A 22529-nucleotide genomic window follows, 5' to 3' on the forward strand; every position below is an offset into this window, starting at 1 on the left:
GATCAGGCACGCAGGTAGTTTTACTGATGTATTCAGTGAAGGAAAATGTTAGTTTCCTTCCAGGATGAATCAGTACAACTAGTCGAGCTGTTCTATTTAAAAAAAGGTATAATAACTAGTGAAACCTTAAACGCAATCAAGAGCGTTTGGATAATGCTTGTTTTACTGTTAGTGCGGTATTAATGGTTGGCTGTGGGTGCTATTTGTTCCTAAGGTGAACTCCCAATTCTGAGTTTGTCGAGTTGGATAAAGATATATACCGCAGACAAATGGGTGTTCTTGAGAAACAACTGTGTTTGAGAGTGTTTTCTGGCTGTAGTCGAAAGACAAAATGCTACTGAAGAAATTGCTCAAAATATGACTCGTTGCTTTCCTTCCTAGACGCGTAAATACTCAAACGTTGGGACATCTATGTAGTCCCTGGGACAAATCCCTATCCGGTTAACTTTCAGTCGCGATTGGTCATACTTCATACGTATAACCACAATCGTTCCGTTCCTTTACTTAGCCCTAAGTTCCCGCCACATCTACCCTTTATAGCCCCTCAATTATATCCATACGTCACGCTTTCTGAAAGTTGCCAGTCTTAGCCCGAAACAACACTTATCACCAGGGGTTATATACTTGTCGTAGCATCCCCTTTCTCACCAATCTTATGGCCACCTCAGAGATCACACCCTTCCCTTCAGTTTCCTTTCCTACACATTTCCTAATACATTAAGATTACACCTTGTCAGAACTGTCTAATCCGCCATCGGCCACTTCCTGCCTCGCCTGTCCACCAGTAGATTCGGGCGTAGGCAAGGCATGATAGCTTTCGCCGGGAATGCTAGGTGAAACGCCTGCCTCACCTGGGGGTGTCACCTTCGCCTCGCGCGAGCTGCCCGCGCTCAACGCTGCGCTCGCTGCGGCAGTGCTGATGTGCGCACTGGGGCCAGGTTTCACCACCCCGCCCATTTTCTGCGTCTGAAGCCGGCGGAAACGGCTGTTCACAGACAGATGAGGCGGCGGTGGAACGTTCTTGGGGCCGGTGCGGTTCACAATCGCCGGGGCAGCCGCTTGCATGGAGGGAAAGCCTCGCCCGTACGGCGAGAACATTGGCCGTGGCGTCTGCAAGGCAGCGTCACTGTACATACCATACATCGCCGGAAACATGGGCATGTTCATGCCGTATCCCATGCCCATCATCTCCATGTTCTGCATGTTCTGCATCATGTTCATCTGATTGAAGTTCATCATGGGCATGTACATCTCGTTCAGGTACTGGCCCATGGGCATGCCCATCCCCACACCCATACCCATCATGCCCATTCCAGGCACCATACCCATCCCGGGCACCATACCCATACCGTATGGGAACGCATCCGGGTACTCCTCCGAACCCTCAAAAACTTTGCGCTGGAAGGGGTCCGCAGGGTACTGCGGCACCACCACCTCTTCGTCCGGGAGCACCTGGTCGATAAGGTACTCATCGCGCCCGAAGGCATTGAGGGTATAGTCATCCGGTTCTGCGGCCATGGCGTTGGCCGTCTGGAAATAGTCGAGCGGAAAGTCGTCCTCCTCGGGCTTGGCAGTGGGGAGCGCGTAGGACGACGCGAACTGACCCGTGAAAGTGGGGTCGTGATGCGGCGCGGACACGAAGCCAGGGGCGGGTGCAAAGGCCGCAGCCGGGGCGGAGGTGAAGGTCGTATCCGAGACAGGAACTGCAGGTGCGACAGGAGCCGTGGTGACACCCTTCTCAAAGAGTTTTGTCAATTCGTACTCGCTCCCCTCCTCCTCATCCTCAAAGCTTGGGAGCTTCTCCTTCAGCTGCCGCATATGCTCTGTGACCTGTTCGAAAATCGGCTGCTTCTCGTCGTACCGGAAGCTCGCCGCGGGCTCACGCCGCGCGCACGTGGTCGCAAGCTGCCCCGTCAACTCACGCTTCAAGTCTCGCTCCAACGCGTCTGCGAACAACTTATCGTGGGGAACGCTGAACCAGAAGAAAACCTTCTGTTTCTTCTGTGTCCGGAGACATGAGTTTTTGTACAAAAACATCAAAAAGTCGGACTTGGGCGCCTCGAGCACCGCATCAGTGCCACACTTCAAGTTACGTAGGTCTGAGAAAATACCCTCCTCGAACTTTTTACGGTCGGTGATCTCGCGGCCAAAGTGCTCGAAGCGGTACACGATACAGCGAACAATATCGGTGCCGGTCACAAAGTACAAGTTGTTCCAGTAGACGCAGCTGACGAAGCCCTCGTCGTGGTTGAGGTAGTAGCGGCGAATGACCTGGTTCTCCTGCCAGTTTGCCGGGGCCGTGGCGAGAAAAAACTTGAGGTCATCGATCAATCGGAGCGACTCCTCGAGCGACTCGCCGCTAAAAGCCTCAGCGTCGCCCGCGTAGATCTCCTGTCGGATGGTTTGCAGCGGAGAGGTCTTAAGAGACATAATGCAAGTGATGGTTTTGGCTGGGTTGTGAGTTGGAGTTTATTCGTGTCGAAAGGGCCTGCGGTTTCGGGTGCCTCGCCTGGGAAGTTTAAAGGAATGTAGTAGACAGGTGTCAGGGGGCGAAAGGCTAGAAATCGTGGCGGTGGGCGGGAAGCTCGGTTGAGATGCTCCGGCGAGATGCTCAGACGAGATGTCAGCTGAAGTGATACTCTCAGGAGGATATCAGGGGGGGGGGGGGGGGAATTTCTGAGGGAAGGTCTCAGTCGTTTGAGATGGAAGGTGGTTTGCTTCTTCCAACGTTAGATGTTGATATCTAGAGCAAGGTCTGTCGTGGAGGGAATTTCAGTTGTCTTCAGACGTGCATATAGAACGTTCGAGGAGCGGCCGAGGTATATATAAGCCAGGCAGGTAGTTTTAGATCTCTTGAGGGTTCGTTTAATACTTCTAGTGCCTACCTTTCCGTGGGTTGCATATGCTCCAGCAGCGTGGTCTAGCCGGGGAGTTATTTTTTTGGGGCTAGATCCGTGTAGAGACCAGGGCGCGGCAGTGACGGCCGCGGCCAAACTCTGAAACGCCCTTGAAACGTGCGCTTTACTATGGGCCATAGCCACCTGGAACACAGTTTGAAACGTGCACGTGACATTGATGCACGGTCCATGCGGCAAGTTTCTCCGTGCGGGATCTCCGATAGTTATAATTCGAGCGCTCGAGCGTTTCTGGGGTTGTTTTCCGGGCCGCCTTATGTTTTCGGCGCATGACTTAGCGCTAACTCGCCGAGAAATTCAGACACCTTCGATGACTCCTTTGGGCTCGAATCTTAGTGATGCTTTAGCCTGGCGGCTTCCTTGGTAACAATCGCGGTCCGGGATACGCTAAACAGTATAGGAGTAAAAGGGAGTGCGTACAGACTCGGCCCAGAACAACGCTGGAATAGCTGAATCGGGTTAGGCCGCATGCAGAAAGCGTGCTAGTTCCCTAAACAGCCGCAGCTATGACGTTTTCGTAGATCGGCTACCCAAGGGCTTGGCGCCGCTAGGGCATTCCGATACGGTGCAAGAGGAGATGAATGGAGGTGGGGCAATGGTCGATGCTGAATCTCCACAGGCCTAAAGACCCGGTGTATATTTTAGACACCACGGGATTCCGTGGAATCTGCCTTAGGCCGGGGAGGGAAGGTCGCTGCAACCAGTCTTTAGATTGAACCTTACAACTCATAGTATTGGCTATTTTATCCACCGAGATGCTTGGCTCCACACACTGACTAAGCTGACATAATGTTTTTTTGTTTCACACGTTGTCTATCGCACTGATGGTTTAATTCCAGGCGAAACCAAAGAGCGTTAGATGTACTTATTACGTATAGGTGGCACGTAATCCTGAGGGTTAGATTTGAGTCACCTGAGTCGTATTTCAGGTGACGAAGTCTAATTGTGCTTTGAGTAGCAGAATTGCCTGAAGTCGTAACTGGGGCTTATTAGGGTATGTAGGTTCCAAGGCGGGCAATATGTACAGAATTTCCCAGAATCTTCCTTACGGCGATTGATTTTTTCCATGAAATGTAGACGTCGGACGAGCAGATACGATCTACTGCTCGGTGCAGTAGCTATTGATACCATCGGTTACATGGTATAATTGCAGGCTAAGGAAGACAGTTCTAAGAGAGAGAGATTAAGCAAAGTCTAGTCACGTGCTGGGAAGTCGTAGACGGAGTAGCGGTACAGGCGGAAAAAAACTTGCTCATAGTGTTATATTTTACTCAGATGACACGGTTAAGAAGTCTGCAGTGCGAAAAATAAAAGAATTCTAGTTCGCGTTTCATACTTAATAAGATATATATATATATTATGATTATATTTGGTATAAACATGCTTATTAAACATTTATAGGATAAGTTAATATCTAAATTAGGTAAAATATGTAACCTAAATGACTGGTTTATAGGTTATAAACAAACGATATATTATTTTTAAGTATCAAATTGGATCGTTTTGGAAATTATATATGTAAATTATGTTGATTATTTTTATGAAACAGAAAAAGTTACATTTCATAAAATCTGCCTTGGATGAAAATCGGTCCGATAGATCCAACAGATATTTGATTTCTGTTTAATCACTCTCATATTATTATAATTGCTTTACCCCGCTACCCATTCCGTGTATGAGCCGTTGGATGTGTCGTGCTTTGGTGACACACAGCAGAAGCAGCGTTTTGCTAAACCATGGCATCTTTTAAAACTCCTATATGAATAAATCTAATCTTCCTCAACGTTCAACTCTCTTTCATTCACTTTTCTACCAAAGGTGTTTAGATGTCTACTACGAATATGTATTTATCACGTGACATCACGTGCCATATCCCTGGCCGCTGAAAGGTAACCAACACGCTTTAGAAGCGTTTGTTTCTGCGACTCATAGCTGACAATCCACACATATCACCATTATGAGTCGCAGAAACAGAAGCTTCTCGGTGAATTCCGCTTCCAAGCAGCAACAGGTGCTCATGAACCGTTCTCTTGACGACTTGGAGACGGTGTTGGCGACGGCGAAACGCGACTGGAAGCAGCTCAACACAAGTGCCCGCAACCCGTTGGAGCTCGCACTTCCGCTCTTGGACGACTCGTCCGTTGGGCTCGCGCACCGCTACGACGAATTCCAGCAGCTCGGGCGCAAAGTGGATGCGACGTTGCGGACGGCTGTCAAACAGCACTACGATGAGTTCAGCAACAGCATCGGGTCGTACGGGATGCTCGTGAAAACGATTTCTGAGTCGCAAGACGAAACAACAGAGGTCCGGCAGATGTTGGCAGAATCGTCACATGAGCTCAACGACCGCAAGGACATGCTCAGCGACTTGAACCAGTCGTCGAAGCGGTACACCGACATGCTTGTGATTTTGGAGGCGATCGAGGAGCTACAGGCGTGTTCGGAGCGCCTAGATCTGGCCATTGCCGAAAAGCGCTTCTTCCAGGCGCATTCCGTGCTCGCGAAAGCGTTCTCTGTGGCCGAAGCACACGGCCTCTGGAGCCTCACCGCGCTTTCGGGAACCAGGCAGCATCTCGAGAGCCAGGAAAACAACTTGTTTGACGTCATCATGGAAGAGCTCCACAGCGTGCTCTACTTGAAAAATGCTACGGATGTGCTGCGGTTGGTGCACACCATGGACCCATCGCTTGACCCCGCAGCGTGCACGTTCGACCACATGGACGTGGCCGATAAGGCCATGGCGCTTAATACCAAGTTGACAAAGTTCTTAGGTCAGACATTTACCAATGAGCTGCAAGGAGACGACCTTGGCCTCTCAGCCGATTTCTCAACCGACATGTTAGCTTACATCCGCTCGCTCTTGGCGGTCACGAAGCGAATGAACCGCTTAGACCAGGCGTTGCCAGTGTTAATAGCCAGACACCCCGCAGAGTACCACCAGATGGTGTTGGGGGTGACGAAGGAGGTGCGGCTCGAGTACGCCAGCCAGTTGAAGACGCTTGCAGGGCTCAGCGCGGAGGCACTGGATGTGGTGGGCGAGATGAGCGCTGACGTGGTGCAAAGTCTCTTTGCCCGGGTATTTGTCAAAACCTTGGTTATGCTCCAGGGGCACAGGGTGGTACATGAGACAGTTGCAGCGTTGGCGAGCGCGGGCGAGCGCAAAGAGATGGACTATTCGTTTAACTCTGTCTGGGAGCCCACCCGGAACGAGCTCGGCTCGTTGATTGTTGCATACATCAGCGACGACGCGGATGTTCGCGGGAAGCGCAGCTCGCACAAGAAGACGTTATTTCAGTACGCCAACATCTCCTATGCGACCGACAGCCCACACTCGCGCGACTTGCAGAGCTCGTTGCAGAGCCTATTTCCGGGCCTTGCGGTCACGGGGGCATCCTCGTTGTACCTTGAGAATGAGGCCTTTATTCACCAGGACACGTTGGTTCCAGGGAGCGTATTGCACATGCGTGCGATCTTGGACAAGTTTTTGGTATTTTGCACGGCTTCTGAGTTTGTGTTTCCGGTTCCTACCGTGGACCCGGCGCTTTTGTTTTCCCCGACAAAAGAGACCCCACCAATGGGCTTCTTCGCTGACATTATGGAGAGCAACTTTGCCCCGCAGTTGGAACAGTATGTTATGCTCCGTTATACAGCCCTAACCGATGGCTCGGACTCTTTCGACACCGCGGTGTACGATGCCTCTCAGCCACCGGTCTTCAGGAGTGCGATCGGCTTCCACAACATCTTCTTCGAGCTTTGCGAGATGTTCAACACTTCGGCCGCGTTTCGCCCGCGCTACACCAACATCGTGCTCAAATCGCTCCAGATCTTTACCGAGAAGTACGCGCTCTTCGCCAGCGAGTTGTTACCGGACGAAACATCCACGAGCCAGATCAGCCAGTGGATGCAAAGCGCTGAGCTCCATGATGTGTCCTTGGCGTTGGTCCGCGGCGAGGGCTCCGACCACACGCTCCAGCGCGAAATCAAGCTCATGCTCGCCGAGGGCATTGCCATCTTCAACATCGGCAGCCACGAGTTGTTCAAGGCTGAAGCCTTCGATCAGACGGCGCAGCTTCTCCACAGTGTCTCGTGGGTGTTGTCGTGGCTCGCGCGCGTGCGCTGCGCGGTCGAGGAGACGGAGCCGAAGGACGATTGGATGTTCTACGAAGCACCGTCGCAGTCGGACAACTCCGCCGTGTCCCTCAAAAAGGACCACATCTCCATCAAGCTCAGCGGGGAAGCGCTACAGGTGTTTGACGAGTGTGTTCTACACTTGGGCCTGCTTCTTGACAAGGCGTTGCTTACGTTGAGGTACGATTTGGGCTGCAAGGCGATCTACGGGATGGGCCGGTTGTTCAACCGCCAGGACTGGGCGCCATCGGGCGAGTCCAAGGAGTGCGACGAGGCTATCGTGACATTCAATAAGGATATTCTCACGTGCAACAACAAGCTCCGCCACGCGCTCGACCCAGCTCAGAAACGGGGCGTGTTGCTCGGCTTGCCCGAGTTGATCGACCAGCTTCTCATCCTCGGGTCCGATGTCATCAAGCTTTTGAACGAAAACGGGGTGAAGAAGATGTTCCTTGACATTTCCGTGTTGCGCCAGATGTTGCGCACCGTCACTGACAACCCCGAAGACGTGAAGTTCACCCTTTCCTTGGCATACTACGATTTGTTCAACTCGGCTGAGCGAGGGATTATCCAGAAGGTGAAGGATGGTGAGAGCTTCTTCAACTTCAAGCAGAACCGCAATATGCTCAGACTCGTGTTCAGCGAGAGCGTTCAGAGCCAGAACAATTTCATCAGCGGGAGGAACAGCATCTACAGTTCTGGCACCAGCCCGTCGATGAAAATGTACCACGAAGCGGTGAGCAAGTTACAGGAGGCCTTCGGTGAGCACTTGGAGAGATAAGCAAAGGGTATGCGGTTTTCCGTGAAAAATGTGTAATGGATGAACGACGTTAATGGTAGAGATAATAATCCTTGGGTTTAAAAAGAAAAAAAAAAGTCATAATAGTCCTAGCTGAAATTTGTAATTTCCGGTAATCGCTGAGAGACTTTTGTAGCTTTAGACTATTGGGCGTAGAGAGGCTTAATGCCTAAAGTTTGGTTCGTATAAGGGTTGGAACTTAGATATCAGTTAAATGTTAGACAAGTCCGTCACTAAGGCAATTGGACCTCAATCCCGGTGTCGATCAGCATGAGGCGTGCGGCGGTGATGTCGTCGCCCCACGGACCAAATCGGCTTGACGACCGTTTCACTTATGTCTATCGCGCTTCAGGAGTGAGAAGAGTCACAACCAACAGGTAGAACTTGCAAAGTTGCCTAAGGGTTAAACCGATGGATAAAGCCATTCAGCCGTTGGGGTATGAGCTTGAGAGCAAAGGGGCGTACAGGGCTCGTGCTCGGTTTTTACAATCGAATAGGTTTAGCTGATTGTTTAATGTGCACCTCGTAGTGCCCTGAAAGGGGAGCAACCATATTTAATATCTGAGAGCAGTTATTGCAAACTGAGTTTTAATCGCTGTTGTTCTTTAGGGAATATCTAGTATTCATGATTACAATCTCGAGATTAATGCCATGTCAACAGATGCCATCAAATCGCTCGCGTTCACCTATGGTGCACCTCTATAACCAGGACTGAGGCTTGCAAGCGCGCGCTAAAAGGCTTGTGTGAAACGCGCTGTGAGCAAGAAGCGCGTGGACGCAGCAAAAGCCCCCAAACTGGAAAATCTAATTGTAATGTATTCGCGTTTTCTATATCAGCGGGTTGATCAGGCCGTTTGTACTTGCATGCTGGCAGGTGCTCATATCGATCGAGTCCAATACTCTAGAGGATATGTAAGTCTCGCACTGAACCTTTTCGCGTACTCGTTAAAATCCATTGAGTCTGCCTTGGGGCGAAGTTTACGGAAGACCAGGGAACCGAGGGTATTGCAGACGGAGATTTGTCGAACCCGGCACAAGTTACTAAACCTCAATGATTTGTAGTCCTGTGCTGGTGCTCTTCACCCGATGTAACCCGTGAGTATTAGAGGGGTTTTGAGATAAGGTGCTTGGGGTATTTTTACCTTCCGAATCGGGCATTCATGGTCTAGACCGTGGTGCAGATAGTTGTCTCTCACGAGAGGAATAGAAGAAAGGATGAGTGTTGTATAAAAGCAAGGAACGGTATCTCCCGTCCATTATATAGAACTTCGTGGTGCCGATTGCCTTAACTTGCCGGTAAAAGGTGTTAAACTGCACCCGGTCTTTCAATTTATGTCTCCGTAAATTGTGTATTATGGAAGCCGCTACTCGAATAGACATTTGTATATCAAGTAACTGCTAGGGACATAGTCTCGAGCTATAGGAACTCGTAACATCTGTATTTATACTCGCGTTTCTAATATCCATTCGTATGGTGGCTTAGGCTGAATGTTGTCCTCACTCTTTTACGTCTGTCCGCCCGTGGGAGCCAGTGTTGACAACAATGCTGCTGTCTAGGTACCGTGGCGAGAATATGGATATTTTCATCCTTTAAGCTTGAACTTTGCCGGTGCGTGTTAGGACATCTACCAAAGCAGTCTTGTCAAGTACCACCAGATAGAGAGCAAGAAGGTTTTGATGACTTTGGGTGGTCTTGCCACTCAGTGCGGTTACAAGAACGATGCTGAGGTTGGAGAAACTTGCTAGGGCTTTGTGGGATACCCTGGCGGAAAGCTCCACCGCCAAGAGACCATTCAACGATGCAGTCATCAATGATTTTGATTGCAACATTGAAAACACCAGGTGGACTACGCTGCTTTTGTCAATTAGGTTCCATCTACTTCACTAAGGGCACCAAGTACTACATCTTTGCTGCCTCTGTTAACGGCTTATTGTCTAACCCCCGTGATAATTTAACTTTTATCATGTTTACAAGTATAGCATAAAAAGGAGTTTATTCAACTGGAACAATTGGGCTAACTAAGCTGCCAACGTTTCTCCAAAAAAGATCAAGATCCACGTTGACTCGTCGGGCTTGCCAAATGCTGTCGGATTTGGTTACGTTAACGCGCTTATAGTGAAAGCTGCGAGGGCTGGTCTGTTAAAGCCTTCGGCGATATGTCGTAGAATGCTTCCCAGGCTAATAACGATTTTGGGAGGTCCATGAATTGTATCCTTAAGATCAGTGGCTCCGCCATTTCTAGCTTGAAGGCTTCTGTCCAGTGAGTCACCAGTGAGGACCAATGTCCAGGGCCAAACGATGATTTACCGTTACAATTGGACCTACTATACCGCTGGGGAGATTCATCACGTCACCGAGTAATCCATAACCAGTAATACCTTTAATTCATTATTGAGCTCCCCTCTTTTCATCCCCTTAGATTGTCAATCTGGTATAGATCTTTGCCTCTGTGCGCGAAGTGCTTGTAGCTGACCTCCAATTCAGGTAGAGACTTTACACCTCTCCACACGAACAAGCATATACCGGAGAGATTTATCTTATTTGAAAAAGTCTTGGGTTTCGCCTAGTTCACTCTTATCACATGTGGTTGAAAGGATATAACTAGATTTATTGTCCATATTAAATTTTCGTATAATCATTTTCTTGAGATTGAAGAAACAAGAAAAAAACACGCTAGGCTAGTGTACGTGGAGTACGAATGCGCCGAGGGTCTATGCGGCTTCATCTGGGGACCGGACCAAGCCTTACGAGAGGAGCGTGACCAAGAATAGTATCGGATGTGTTTATGGCGGTACAGCTTAATAGGACTTACAATTACACTAGCGGATTCATGGCGCGCTCGGTGCTAGCGCCAAAAGATGAAATCTGATTTAGTACTCTCGGTCATTCCCCTTGCCATGTATACGACGTGTGACATGGAGCCAGACCTGATATGGCATTGCCCTAACGGGTTCTTGCAGCTAGATCAACGTAGCGTTAGACGGACCAATTTCCGGTAGTTCCGCCTCACTGGTTTACCCAACGTGCGGATTCGGATCGTTGTTACGCCATAAACTATATTGCAAGACCGCAGTAATTATGCGGTATAGTGTTACTTCCGCTTCTCTCTGCGGACCTTCTTGGATACTGTTCGCCTTGAGCTTACCTGCCTATATCAGTCATTTCACTGGAAAGCCGGAAGGAGATGTACGGATCTGGCCGAGCCGCACAGCCATTTAATTACCGCCCAGCATGTGTCCCAGAAAACTCGTACGCATGCATGCATGATGATCACTCTTTTCACACATGGCGAGTAGTTATTCACGAGGTGCGGCGTTTGGACTAATTTCACAAACGAAATTCAAGGGTGTCCACATGCAACTTCTATGTGGTGGCTGCATGGCAGTTTGAGTCTTCTAGCATACGAGTGCTGTTCATGATAGGTGACTGACACCCAAAAAGGTTTGCCTCTGAATTGCACGCACTTTTATGGAGGATGAGTGTAAGCCCGGAACGGAAATGCACATGCCTAATTCACGACCGCTGGATTACTTGGCATTGTATAGTCAACAATTCACTCACCAGATTTAGTTGATTTTTGGCTTGGCAAAGTTTTGAGCGTGCTTCGCCAGATGATGGTTGCCGGGGCTTTACGCGCGAATAGGGCAGGAGGCTCTCCCGATAGAGAAGGTACATACACCCAGCACCAAAAACTAGGCCCCTGCCTCGCAGGGGGCATACCTTCGAGCGCGCCTGCTTAGACCTTTCCTGTATACAGAGCACCAAACCTTGCGCAAATCTGTAGTTTTTCTCGAATAGTAAACAAACAATGCATAGGTGCATGAAAAGAAATACTGACTGTGCATAACTCCCTAGTTTGGAAAATTCTTACTAGAGATTTCGTATGCACCTCCCTCCTACATCACGCACGTCGGAGGGCCTCACCGTCGCCCTCCAATCGCTAGCGTTGTTGGATCGGAGGCGTGGGTGGCCCCTCTGAATGTCCACTGACAAACCAAACCACTTTTGCCTCGGAAACACAACCAGCCAACCCCTTTCTTCCTGGGTTGTCAGGTGAATGGTGGTAAACTTTCCTTTCGTAACGTAATAAAAAGCCAAGTACGCTCCTTTGACATTTCTGACATTTTCTGAGATTATCGGTTGGTTTTTGCAAACAAATATATAAGTTCTTCTTCTCTGTTGCCTGAAGCTTCTATCGACAAGAGTCATCACGTATCTCTACACATTCTTTACACCCCTTTCTACACTCATTTTTACTTAATACCCACTCCAATGTTGTCTCTTATCAAGTTGTTGAGCGCGTCTCTTGCGCTTCCACTCATCCAGGCTGTCAGTGCCTTCGACGCCAGTTCCAACTCTAACGTGGCCGTCTACTGGGGCCAGAACTCCGCTGGTACCCAGGGCCGCTTGAGAACCTACTGTGACGATAACAGCATCGACATTTTCCTCCTCTCGTTCTTGAATGATTTCCCAGCCACCCCGTTGGGGTTGAACTTCGCCAACGCTTGTGGTAACACCTTCCCAGACGGCTTGTTGAACTGTGACCAAATCGCCGAAGACATCACCTACTGCCAGTCCAAGGGTAAGAAGGTTTTGTTATCCTTGGGTGGTCAGGCTGGTACCTACGGATTCACCAGCGACGCTCAAGCCACAGCCTTTGCTGCCACCTTGTGGAACACCTTCGGTGAAGGTACCGCCTCTGAAAGACCATTCGGCACCGCCGTCGTCGATGGTTTCGACTTGGACATTGAAAACAAGAACCCAACCGGTTACACCGCTCTTGTCGACGCTTTGCGTACCACCTACTTCCCAAAGGGTACTAAGCAGTACTACATTTCCGCCGCTCCACAATGTCCATATCCTGATGCTTCTCTTAGCGATGTCTTGGCCAACGCTTACATCGATTTCGTCTTTGTCCAGTTCTACAACAACTACTGCAGCTTGGCTGGTACCCTGTTCAACTGGAACACCTGGGCTAACTATGCCGCGTCCGTCTCTCCAAACAAGAACGTCAAGATCTACGTTGGCTTGGCTGGTTCCTCTTCGGCTGCCGGTTCCGGTTACGTTGATGTTGCCACTGTCCGTAGTACTGTCAACAGTATTGGTTCTTCTTCTGCTTTCGGTGGTGTCCTGATCTGGGACGCTTCCCAGGCCCAGGCGAACAACAATTTTGCCGCCTCCATGAAGTCTATTCTTCTTGCCAATGCCAAGCCATCCTCCACCGTCACTTACAAGTCCGCCCAGATCACCTCTAACCCGGGCAAGGACGTCACTTCTATTGCTACCTTCACTACCGTTAACCCTGACCCATCGTACTTCACTTCTACCAACTCCGATGGCCACGCTGTGGTTTACCACTACAACACCATCTACCAGACTACTTGGTCCACCGTCTACGTCACTGAGGCTTAAGCCGACAAGACTCTGGTCTCTAGCCTGTGTTCTAAGGGTCTCCATTTTCACTATTCCTCGTCCTACCAAATCGCTACATTTGACAAGATGGATTTGCTTGATTTTGTTAACCTTTTCTGTTCATTGTCTTGATACCCCACTTTTTTTTACATCATCCTACTAAATAAGTTGCCTTAAAGGCTGCCATATGCTTAAAACTTAATAAAATATGTTTATTTTATGTCGCAGACGTATCTCAAGATCACGTATCCTACCGATGCTAGGTGCAGGACGCGTTTTGGGTGTGCCTCAACCTCGCGCGATACGATGATGCAGGTTTAAATGTATGGCTGGCCGGTGGCTTACAGAATTGAAGGAGGTTGGCCTATTCTGAAACCTCTCATACATACAGCGCTAATGGATCAGAGAGAACTGAAACGCGTTAATGTTGTGGTTGGCTTGCACAGCCCGGTATACAGGCCCTTTAATATCGGTTTGGCCCAAGGAGACCACCACACGGTTCAACCCGCATACGCGTGAGCTAATCTTTACAGCTGACGAGGATTAAATCTCGCTCTTTATGAATACGTCATTTCAGGCGTGGCTGGGCGTTTAGATACACATAAGAGAGGGCTCCGAGAGCATAGTGCTTCCGGAGTATGATTCATTTGATTCCCCAGGACTAGCAGCCAACAATCTATGAAACATTCATGCAAGAAATTAATAGACAAAGGCTTGAAGTAGATCGCTTCAGTCTAACATCTAAAGTTAAAGATGGTGATCAGGAGACATCAAACTATCTCGAGATCTATGCAGCATCTAACATCATACTACCGACCTACGGTGTATACATATGAAAGGGGATATCCAAAGCGTGTAAGCTTTGTCAATCAAGATGTCTAGGAGAACAGGCTGTAAAGCTGGCAGTCTAGGCAAACTGGAGATGAATCGAATTAGATACCCAGCTCCCCCCAAATTTATTAAGCTGACTTAGAAAACACAATATCTTGACTACAGAAACTAACCGATTTTACAGAGAACATTATAAATTAGATAGAGAAAATATTAATGATAAGAAAGCGAGACACATAATGAACGACATGCCACCAATTCAACCAAAGGAGGCGAAGTCTAATGCTCCACAAAGAGCAACGTGATGGCGCCATTTACGCACACATCTTTCCGAAAACAATGTTAAACACAAACCCAAGGCTCTTAGACAGAGTTTGGACCTGGGTTCATCTTTCTCTTACCGTTAGTCAAGGTGACGTTGATGAATCTTCTGGTGTACAAGATTCTCTTGTAAGCACGACCCTTTGGCTTCTTTGGCTTTTCTTCCTTTTCGACCTTTGGAGTTTGAGACTTAACCTTACCGGCACGAGCTAAAGAACCGTGAACTTTACCCTATAGACGTGTTAGTATTCAAAGTGGTTTGGGAAACGTGGCCGTATTAAGCGCGGAGCAACATGGTAGCTTCTGGTGTCGTCCAGGCAATATCCGGGATTAAAGTGAATCAGGAACGCGGATATCTGACTGCAAACTGGGATACCGTTACCGGGTGTTGGCGGGGACACTCGTCATTTGGACGGTTATTTGGTGGATTCTTCAAATGCGCTGGTGGCAAATTTCACCAGTTGTAGGCCCTCTGGAAGCCAGTCCTTAGACGCTTGAACGCTGCTGTAATACGGGGCACATCTTTCTGGAGGTATAGACATACCATTTTGAATGATTATTTATGTGGATATAGAGAGCAAGAAAGGGAAGAGGAAAAGAATGGCGTCAGTTATACCAAAATAAACGCTAATATTAGGAGGGAATCGCTAGTACTGTGCCCGTTCAGGCTCACACTACGTAGGGGGGCGACGGGTACTATGGGACTCGTCATACTGTCCGCCCCAGCCGCTACGGGACGTTACCCTCCATAATGCTCCCATGCTTAGTGAAAATTTTGCGTGCGAAATCGAAAAATTCAGAACCTCGAGCTGAAAAACTTTCTCCGTCAGTACACGACCTTCTGGTATTTAAGGGTACATGCAGGATATTCCACGGCTCGACAGAATGGGCTGGGAAAATCTGACAACTTAAGTGACTGCTTAATTACCTACAGGGTTTAACACGTGATATGCATTAGGGCAAGATAGCCGTTGCCCTGTCATCACATCGAAGGGGTTGCACCCTACATGCGACCTGTTAGGCATAGTAGTTTTAATTCAGTATCTGACCATTTGCATGTTTAGGCTCTCAGATTTTGTTATGCTATTATTGCAAAGTTTAAGCAAGTTAACCGCCTATTCCTTGTATTCGGATATATGTCTAGGTGGCCAAATATTTACTCTGCCAGAGCGCTCATCTCACGGATTGATTCGGCATCCAGCTACGGCGACTTGGTGTGAATATTCATTAGTGGTCGGGGGAGTTTTCAAATACCCAAAGTGACACAATAGTATCAAATCGAGCAGACCACGGTAACAAAAGTGGCAGTTATTAAGCAAAATACCGATATAATCAACGCAAGTACCCCTAAGCGAGACGCAGGGTAGTAATTCTTTTGTAGCAACGCCTGCACTTCAAAGTAGCGCACCACCCCGAATAGTAAACTGCAGATGCCAATGCCTATGAACAACGTCCCCAAGACTTTACCAGTGCTAAAGCTGGCCAAAAGTCCCGCTGAGGGCGATGATAGAATGCGGGCCAACTTTTCGTTGGTGACAGTGTTTGATGACTGCGACGATAAGCGGAACAACTGGGTCACACCGATACCAATCGACACGAATGCTAGACTTGTACGAAGCCACGCCAAGAATGTCCTCTCGTTTGCCATCTATAAGGTGTAAAGTTAGTGATATGCACAATAAGTAGGGGGCTCCACTGCAGGTTCCAGAGCTCGTAAACGCGATTGAACCCACAATGAGGATAAACTTACATGGTCTCTAGCAACTGAGCTCTTGTTTTCAAGGAGAACACTGGAGTAGTTTTTCAAATCAAATATGTTGTACTGGGTAGGCTCACTGGTGTTTTCCTCTTGAGGGGCACTCTCGTTTGCCAGAGATGCCGGTTGGGGAAATCGTGGATGCGGGGAGGGACTATTATCATGTCTGAATGCGGAGCTGCTGTTCTTCGGAAGTGCTAGCGATTGGACCAGAACGGCGGATGAATTAATCGAACGCGGTTTAGTTTTCGGTGACGGAGGATCCCGATCGAGGTGGCCCCCATAGACTGGAACGGACGATGAGGTAGCCATGGAAGAGGAGGGAACGGATGTGTGCGGGGTACGAAAGCCGAATGGGTTGCTTAACTGGATGGTAATATATGTGATTTGAGAAAATATCCGTTATCGGAAACTTTAATAACCTACTTGAGGTTTCTAATCTGGATTGAATCAGGAGTTGGACTTGAACCTCGGACAATTAGAGTACAAGTCTGATAACATGATGCCACACTTTTAATTTGTCGCGGAAATGGCGTAACCCGTCACGTGGGTCAATATCTAGACGGGACTAACACGTGATAACCCGCTTATCGCGACATACAGCTGGTTAAACTTGGCTTTAACGTCCTGTAGCTGAGGAGAAACGCGCGTCTCGTTGAGATTTCATGCATATGCAGTAAGTCTAGTTTCTAGCAGAATACAACACTGAAAATCCGCAGAGTACATGCTGTACTGTAATTTTGTGCATATCACAAGAGGGTATATTAAATACTATGTTCACCCCAAAAAAATCTTGACCGGGATTCAATGAACGACGCTCATTATCAAAGCAAGACGAATAATATCACCAAGATGGACACGGTCACACCATATACCACGTTTCCGTTATATCTGGGGTAGTTGACGTCGCCCAACCAGTTAGCCCCACTTCTAACCGTAACTGTAGCGTAGTTTCTCACCTCTCCGATGTTCCCAGTGATATGACCCATGCCCACAATTCCAATCTTTGGTTCAGACAATGGGCTTCTCGAGGCGCTAAACTTTTTAGTAAATCTGGTTTGGGTAGTTTTTATCTGCCCTCGGGAATTGGTTGTTGTTACCCACACCAGGGTAGGCTGTAGCTTCGGCTTTGCCTTTCCTGGAATTGCCATGGACATGGCTTGATCAAAGCAGAGAAAGAGAACAACAAAGAGGATTGAGTGACGAAGGGAAGGCATGATCACAAATAGCTGGCTTTACTTTATCGTCTATAGAAAGCTTTTCAAATGTGTAGTGGAAAAGGTATAGTTACAGGTGAGACTTCATGGATTGCAGTGGAACTACGGGCCCCAGAGGTTTATATCCGTCCCGCTCGATTAAATATGGTATTATTGGGAAATAAAAGATCGTAGATAAATGACGCCCAATACCGTAGTGCGTGTAGAATGGGGCTTCCACCTTCCGGCCTGTGATGCTGTGCTTCGAAGGGAATTTCGTGCATGCTAGCTCCAAACAGCAACCATCAATGACCACCTTAACGAGTATAATAAAGGTCTAAAGGGGAGTTATAAACAGGGGACGCTAGTTATATTGCTTAATGACTAAATCTCCATTCAGGAAGTATAATCCATACCGAAACAAACTATTCCATGCCAAAACAAACTATTACATGCCGAAACAAACTATTCTATGCTATGAATAAACGCCTAATTCATACCAAACTAAATTATGCCGAAATAAATATGAATATTAAATGCTGTAGAAAATAAGAAATTGTCATTATGTCGTATCCAAAGACTAGGCTTCGCACGTTTGCATCCCTATGCACTAGTACGCTCACACAGGTTGCGCGCCGCGCTACAAAAAGTAATCCGTCACCGGCTTTTTCGACGGGATCGATGTGGCATCCTGGATTGCCGCCTCAAAGATCTTGTACTCTCTGCTCAAATCTTCACCAATCGTCAATATCGCCGCCACATTCCCACATCGGTAGCAGTAGTTCGGGGCTGACCACACGGTCACCAACCCCTCGTCAAACATTTCCTTGTACCCCTCCATAACCAACTGGTGCGCGCGCGCAATGAGCGAAATATCGTTCCTCTCTAGAAACTTGGCCACCTCGTTCCCCCCAAAGAGAAACCCAGCGCCTCTGGGGCTGATGGCCCAGCCTGGCACGTCTTCGGGGTCCGACCAGAGCAAATCGCACATGGCGCCTTCATGAGGCACCTCCTGCTTCCTATCCAAGAGCCTGATCTGGTTGATAGCGTCGATATCAGGGGATAACCCCCCATGGATGCAGAAAACGCCGCCAGCCCCCCCGATCAACGCTCCCAACGACAAGTAGTCGAATACCTCGCAGCAGTAACGCCAAACGTTTGCACTCCCATACTTTCGCACACACTCATCGTAAAAGCCGTAGACCTGAGTGATCTGGCGCGACTCGTGGTTTCCCCTGATAAGAGTCATCCGGTCGGGGTAGCGCACCTTGAGGCAGAGCAAGAGGAGAAACGACTCGAGCGAATAGAACCCACGGTCCACAAAATCACCTAGAAACAAGTACCGCGTGTCGGGGCACTCTCCGCCGGTCTTGAACAAAGTGAGGAGGTCGTGTAACTGTCCGTGGATGTCGCCGCATACCGTCACGGGCGTGTCGACAAATTGCACATTGGCTTCGTCTAATAGTAGCTCGGTTGCCTTCAGGCACAACTCTAGTACGTCTTGCTCTGCTACGTGTCGGCATTCTTTCACGTCTTGTATGATTCTGGGGGGGTTAGTAGCTGAAGGACGGGGCACCAGCGCAATACATACTTGTCTAGATCTAGCATCGTAGGCGTGGGTGAGGGTAGTGCCGGATAAATATGCCGTTACACTCTTTCAGGTATCTGTAGTGTAGACTACGGAAAAGTAATTGGAGGTTAATGGAAGAAGCGATAACTGTCGCGAGTCTGGCTGAACTTATCGGTTGAGGTTGTCATCGCTTACAAATTTCAAAATAGATCGCGCTGCGGTTTACACACGCACATATCAGAAGGGTTGAGGTATGATCAATTACTGGGGCTAAAAAAATGCCAATCAGCTCAGTGTTAGAATTGCGTTTTTTTTCTGTCCAGGTTCCCTTCCCAGGTGGTATTTATCCAATTATTTATCCAATTATTTATCCAATTATTTGTTCATAGCATTCCCGATAGAACATCGGAAAACAGAGCTTATAGCTGTTGCCGTATCTTTTTTTTTTATAAATCATTATCCAGTCCGGCGATTGCGTGGACCATTTTGGGATTAAGAACGTTCGATAATTTTTTTATAATTCTAGACTGGGTGCACGTTTGCTGACTTTTCAACCAATGTATCGCCCAGTAAACCGTGTCGTTAAGTCCGCCCTCAAGCTTACAGCACAGTAATTCATAGCTATATCTATTCATATCAACCTTGCTCGATCTACGCACTTGCACTTGCCCTCTCTCTGCTCGGCAACGTATACTTCATAAACGACCTTTGCAACTGCTTTCTCACACTCACCTTCTGCGCACCCACGAAACTCTCCACCGACACCTGGATCGCCTTGTTCAAATCGTGTGGTGATACAAACTCTGACAAGCGCATCTTGGCAAATGCCTCGGCAATACGCAAGATCGACTCCAAGTGACGTACAGTGATAGGGAAGGAGCCGGTGCTGATGCTCTCGCGACGCAAGTCCGCGTACACACGCGCAACCTTATCCATATCCATCTGGTGGAGCTTCGGATGGATTTTAGCACGCGCGTAGTGTATATACTTGGTAAGGAACTCCTGTGAGAGCGGCGAGATCTCCTGCTCCTTGGCCTGGTTGGCCTGAGCGATGCGACGTGCGCGTGCGCGCACAGCTTCGGCGGTGTTGCTGCGTGTATCGTCAATGTCTTCCGCATCCGCGCGCGTGTCCTCCGCGGGATGCGAGCGCATGTGCGAGTCGAGCACGAAACCAGCAAGACGCTCATCGGACTCCGGATCCACCGTGTCCCTGACTACACACAAGATGTCAAAACGCGACAAGATCGGCTCGGTCAAGTCCACGTTCTGCGAAAGCGGCAAGGTCGAGTTGTATCTTCCCCCGTTGGGGTTCGCGGCGGCAATGATTGCGCACCGCGCCTGAAGTGTTGTGACAATCCCCGCCTTCGAGATGGAAATACTCTGCTGTTCCATGGCCTCGTGGATCGACGTTCTGTCCTTATCGTTCATCTTATCGAACTCATCGATCAAACAAGTTCCCTTGTCCGCCAACACCAACGCCCCGCCCTCTAGCGTCCACTCTCGGGTGATAGGGTCCTTGCGCACGGAGGCCGTCAAACCGACAGCAGAGGCACCCTGACCCGTTGCAAACACCGCGCGGTGCGCCGTCTTCTCAATATACTTCAAGATCTGCGACTTGGCGGTCCCGGGATCACCGAGTAAGAGCACGTTGATATCACCCCTGATGTTGTGCTTCCCGTTGACATCCTTGGGAACCCCACCAAAGAGCGAGCACGCGACGGCGGTTTTAATGTCGGTGTGGCCGTAGATGGAGGGCGCCATGGACGCGACGATTTTGTCGATCGCACCGCGCTCGCGCGCAAACTTTGCGAAAGCGCGCTCCTCGTCCTCTGTCCACGCGAACGCATCCAGCCCCGCGCCATCGCGGCGCTTGACCGCATTTGCCTCGAGCACCGTTGCAAACACAGGGAACCCGTTCTTCGCGTTCAACGACCCATCATAAGAGTTCTTATAAATCCCGGTGATTTCCACCTCTTCGCCAGGCTTCGCAACGTCCACAAGGTCCCAGAGAAGAATCACCTCGCGGTGGCGCGGAAGCCGCCCCGCAGGCACGGTCCCGGGTGCTTCCTGCAACGTAACCCGCTGGTAGTTGCGGTACAACGTCTTTTCTGTATTCATCCGGAAAGGCCCGCGCGCCTGGCAGTTCAGACACATGCTCACACGCACCTCGGAGTCGGACTCCTGAAGGAACGGCCCGATGACGGCCCCGCACTTGAGGCAGTCAAACTTGACGTATTTAAGCTGGGGGAAGACACCGGTACGACGTGTGACAACCCCGGAAATGCGCACCATCGTGTTCAAGTTGTTCTCGCGCAAGTCGCGGAGGTTGGTCACCTCCAAGAAGTCGGTGATGCGCACGTGGATCTCTGCATGGATATGCGAATACTCCGGGTAATGCAACTCTGTCGCATCCATCGCGACAACGTCAAAGATCTTCAACATCTCAGCAGGACACACCGCGAGGAACATCGCCAAGATGGCCTTGGATTCGGCCAAGTGGCTGTAGGAGACCTCTAAGGATTCAGAATTGACCTCACCGAGGTGGCGGATGCGCGCACCGTAGACGGAACGCCCCTCTTCATCCGTGTATTCGAGTAAAAACGAGCGGAGTTCGCGCGCGATCGAGCGTGCGACGGCTGCCTGTGCGATCCACGCCGGGATGCTCAGGGCTTTGACGTCCGCGAGCGCTTCGAGCGAAAACTCCTCGCTCAACGGATCGTGGTCCTCTGCCGCAAGGTCCTCGTCCTCGTCGAAGCGCGTGGTGCGTCGACGCGCCGGCTGCACTGGGAGCCCGTACTCGTCCACCTCGCCGTCGCGCGCGCCGTCATCGAGGAACGCGCGGTCGCGTGTGCTGCCGCGCATGAGGTCGTCACGCCGATCGAGACGTGCGTCCACTGCGCGCCGTTCAGCCGCCCCGAGCTCCTCGTACTCCTCATCGTCGAGGTTGCCCGCGTCGTAGTGGTCCTCCGCCGTGTTCGGGCGGTAGTCGCGCATCATATCGTCGCCAATCAAGTCGACACCGTCTTCATCCTCCGCGTCTTCGAGTTCGTCAATGTCGAAGTCGCGGATCTCTCGCTCGTCATCCTCAAACGGAATCGCCGGCGACGAGGGTGGTAGCTGCGGGCTGGAGTTGAGAGGGGTGCCCGCAGGCGACGAGGAGCCGGCAAAGCCCATCGTCTCGTCCTCGTCCTCGTCTGCTTGTCTCTTTCTGGGGTTAGACATTGTGTAAATAGGCTGTGTAAAGATTTGTTCTGTGAATGAGAACAAAAGGCGTGTGTTGATATGGGATAGAGGTTTGGTTTGAAAGGTGTGGAGCTTTCGCGTGGTTTTTCACGCGTCGAATTATTTCCCAATCGGGCTTAATTGCAAACTTACCCGGCACGCGCGCAGACGTGAAAATCACGTGCGGGGAGAAACACCTGGTGGGCGATGACAGGTTAAGGATATGAATATTTAAGTTAGTCGAGAATTACGTGAGTTCAAGAGATGGCTTTGTTAATACCGAGACAAATCGATGTAATCCAGATACGTGTCACGTGCAAGCTGTGTCATATAGCTGAATTAAACGTGGATATAGCTACACTTTAGAAAAACATAAAA

The 22529-nt window shown here is 49.5% G+C and overlaps 9 protein-coding genes across 9 annotated transcripts; 2 read left to right on the forward strand and 7 right to left on the reverse strand.

The window, feature by feature from the left end:
• Positions 1 to 359: 359 nt before the first annotated feature.
• Positions 360 to 2672, reverse strand: CPH1 (homeodomain family transcription factor). The gene has a single exon (XM_019128042.1). The coding sequence runs from the start codon at positions 2428 to 2430 to the stop codon at positions 724 to 726; it is 1707 nt and encodes a 568-aa protein (XP_018987172.1). The 5' UTR covers positions 2431 to 2672; the 3' UTR covers positions 360 to 723.
• Positions 2673 to 4842: 2170 nt separating this feature from the next.
• On the forward strand, positions 4843 to 7962 carry SEC8 (exocyst subunit). The gene has a single exon (XM_019128043.1). It carries the CDS (start codon positions 4873 to 4875, stop codon positions 7822 to 7824), a length of 2952 nt encoding a protein of 983 aa, XP_018987173.1. The 5' UTR covers positions 4843 to 4872; the 3' UTR covers positions 7825 to 7962.
• Positions 7963 to 8952: 990 nt separating this feature from the next.
• BABINDRAFT_112299 (uncharacterized protein) lies at positions 8953 to 9295 on the reverse strand. Its single transcript, XM_019126852.1, has one exon. It carries the CDS (start codon positions 9220 to 9222, stop codon positions 9001 to 9003), a length of 222 nt encoding a protein of 73 aa, XP_018987174.1. The 5' UTR covers positions 9223 to 9295; the 3' UTR covers positions 8953 to 9000.
• Positions 9296 to 11881: 2586 nt separating this feature from the next.
• Positions 11882 to 13477, forward strand: BABINDRAFT_160078 (glycoside hydrolase family 18 protein). The gene has a single exon (XM_019128044.1). It carries the CDS (start codon positions 12116 to 12118, stop codon positions 13253 to 13255), a length of 1140 nt encoding a protein of 379 aa, XP_018987175.1. The 5' UTR covers positions 11882 to 12115; the 3' UTR covers positions 13256 to 13477.
• A 972-nt stretch (positions 13478 to 14449) lies between these two features.
• Positions 14450 to 14638, reverse strand: RPS30 (40S ribosomal protein eS30; the record flags this gene model as incomplete). The annotated part of the gene is made up of 1 exon (XM_019131564.1): positions 14450 to 14638. A coding segment is annotated over one exon (189 nt), but the record flags the coding sequence as incomplete, so codon positions are not given.
• A 789-nt stretch (positions 14639 to 15427) lies between these two features.
• On the reverse strand, positions 15428 to 16657 carry BABINDRAFT_160080 (uncharacterized protein). Its single transcript, XM_019128045.1, has 2 exons — positions 16158 to 16657; positions 15428 to 16055 (listed from the first exon to the last, which is right to left on the reverse strand). Exons 1-2 carry the CDS (start codon positions 16473 to 16475, stop codon positions 15681 to 15683), a joined length of 693 nt encoding a protein of 230 aa, XP_018987177.1. The 5' UTR covers positions 16476 to 16657; the 3' UTR covers positions 15428 to 15680.
• Positions 16658 to 17062: 405 nt separating this feature from the next.
• Positions 17063 to 17365, reverse strand: KRE1 (Kre1p; the record flags this gene model as incomplete). The annotated part of the gene is made up of 1 exon (XM_019128288.1): positions 17063 to 17365. A coding segment is annotated over one exon (303 nt), but the record flags the coding sequence as incomplete, so codon positions are not given.
• A 506-nt stretch (positions 17366 to 17871) lies between these two features.
• On the reverse strand, positions 17872 to 19089 carry PPH3 (phosphoprotein phosphatase PP4 catalytic subunit). The gene is made up of 2 exons (XM_019132108.1): positions 18951 to 19089; positions 17872 to 18903 (listed from the first exon to the last, which is right to left on the reverse strand). The coding sequence occupies exons 1-2, from the start codon at positions 18965 to 18967 to the stop codon at positions 18000 to 18002; spliced, it is 921 nt and encodes a 306-aa protein (XP_018987179.1). The 5' UTR covers positions 18968 to 19089; the 3' UTR covers positions 17872 to 17999.
• Positions 19090 to 19579: 490 nt separating this feature from the next.
• Positions 19580 to 22209, reverse strand: MCM2 (MCM DNA helicase complex subunit; the record flags this gene model as incomplete). Its single annotated transcript, XM_019128046.1, has 1 exon — positions 19580 to 22209. The coding sequence occupies exon 1, from the start codon at positions 22149 to 22151 to the stop codon at positions 19581 to 19583; it is 2571 nt and encodes an 856-aa protein (XP_018987180.1). The 5' UTR covers positions 22152 to 22209.
• Positions 22210 to 22529: the final 320 nt, after the last annotated feature.

The sequence above is a fragment of the Babjeviella inositovora genome (genome assembly GCF_001661335.1).
Source record: "Babjeviella inositovora NRRL Y-12698 unplaced genomic scaffold BABINscaffold_2, whole genome shotgun sequence".
Lineage (NCBI taxonomy): Eukaryota > Fungi > Ascomycota > Pichiomycetes > Serinales > Babjeviella > Babjeviella inositovora.

Bases quoted from the DNA above. Each gene is read 5' to 3' on its own strand.
- BABINDRAFT_112299 (XM_019126852.1), bottom strand. From the start codon at position 9,222: ATGTCTATTCGAGTAGCGGCTTCCATAATACACAATTTACGGAGACAT.
- CPH1 (XM_019128042.1), bottom strand. From the start codon at position 2,430: ATGTCTCTTAAGACCTCTCCGCTGCAAACCATCCGACAGGAGATCTAC.
- SEC8 (XM_019128043.1), top strand. From the start codon at position 4,873: ATGAGTCGCAGAAACAGAAGCTTCTCGGTGAATTCCGCTTCCAAGCAG.
- BABINDRAFT_160078 (XM_019128044.1), top strand. From the start codon at position 12,116: ATGTTGTCTCTTATCAAGTTGTTGAGCGCGTCTCTTGCGCTTCCACTC.
- BABINDRAFT_160080 (XM_019128045.1), bottom strand. From the start codon at position 16,475: ATGGCTACCTCATCGTCCGTTCCAGTCTATGGGGGCCACCTCGATCGG. The intron at 16,056-16,157 runs GTAAGTTTATCC...TACACCTTATAG, and splicing joins GCTCAGTTGCTAGAGACCAT to ATGGCAAACGAGAGGACATT.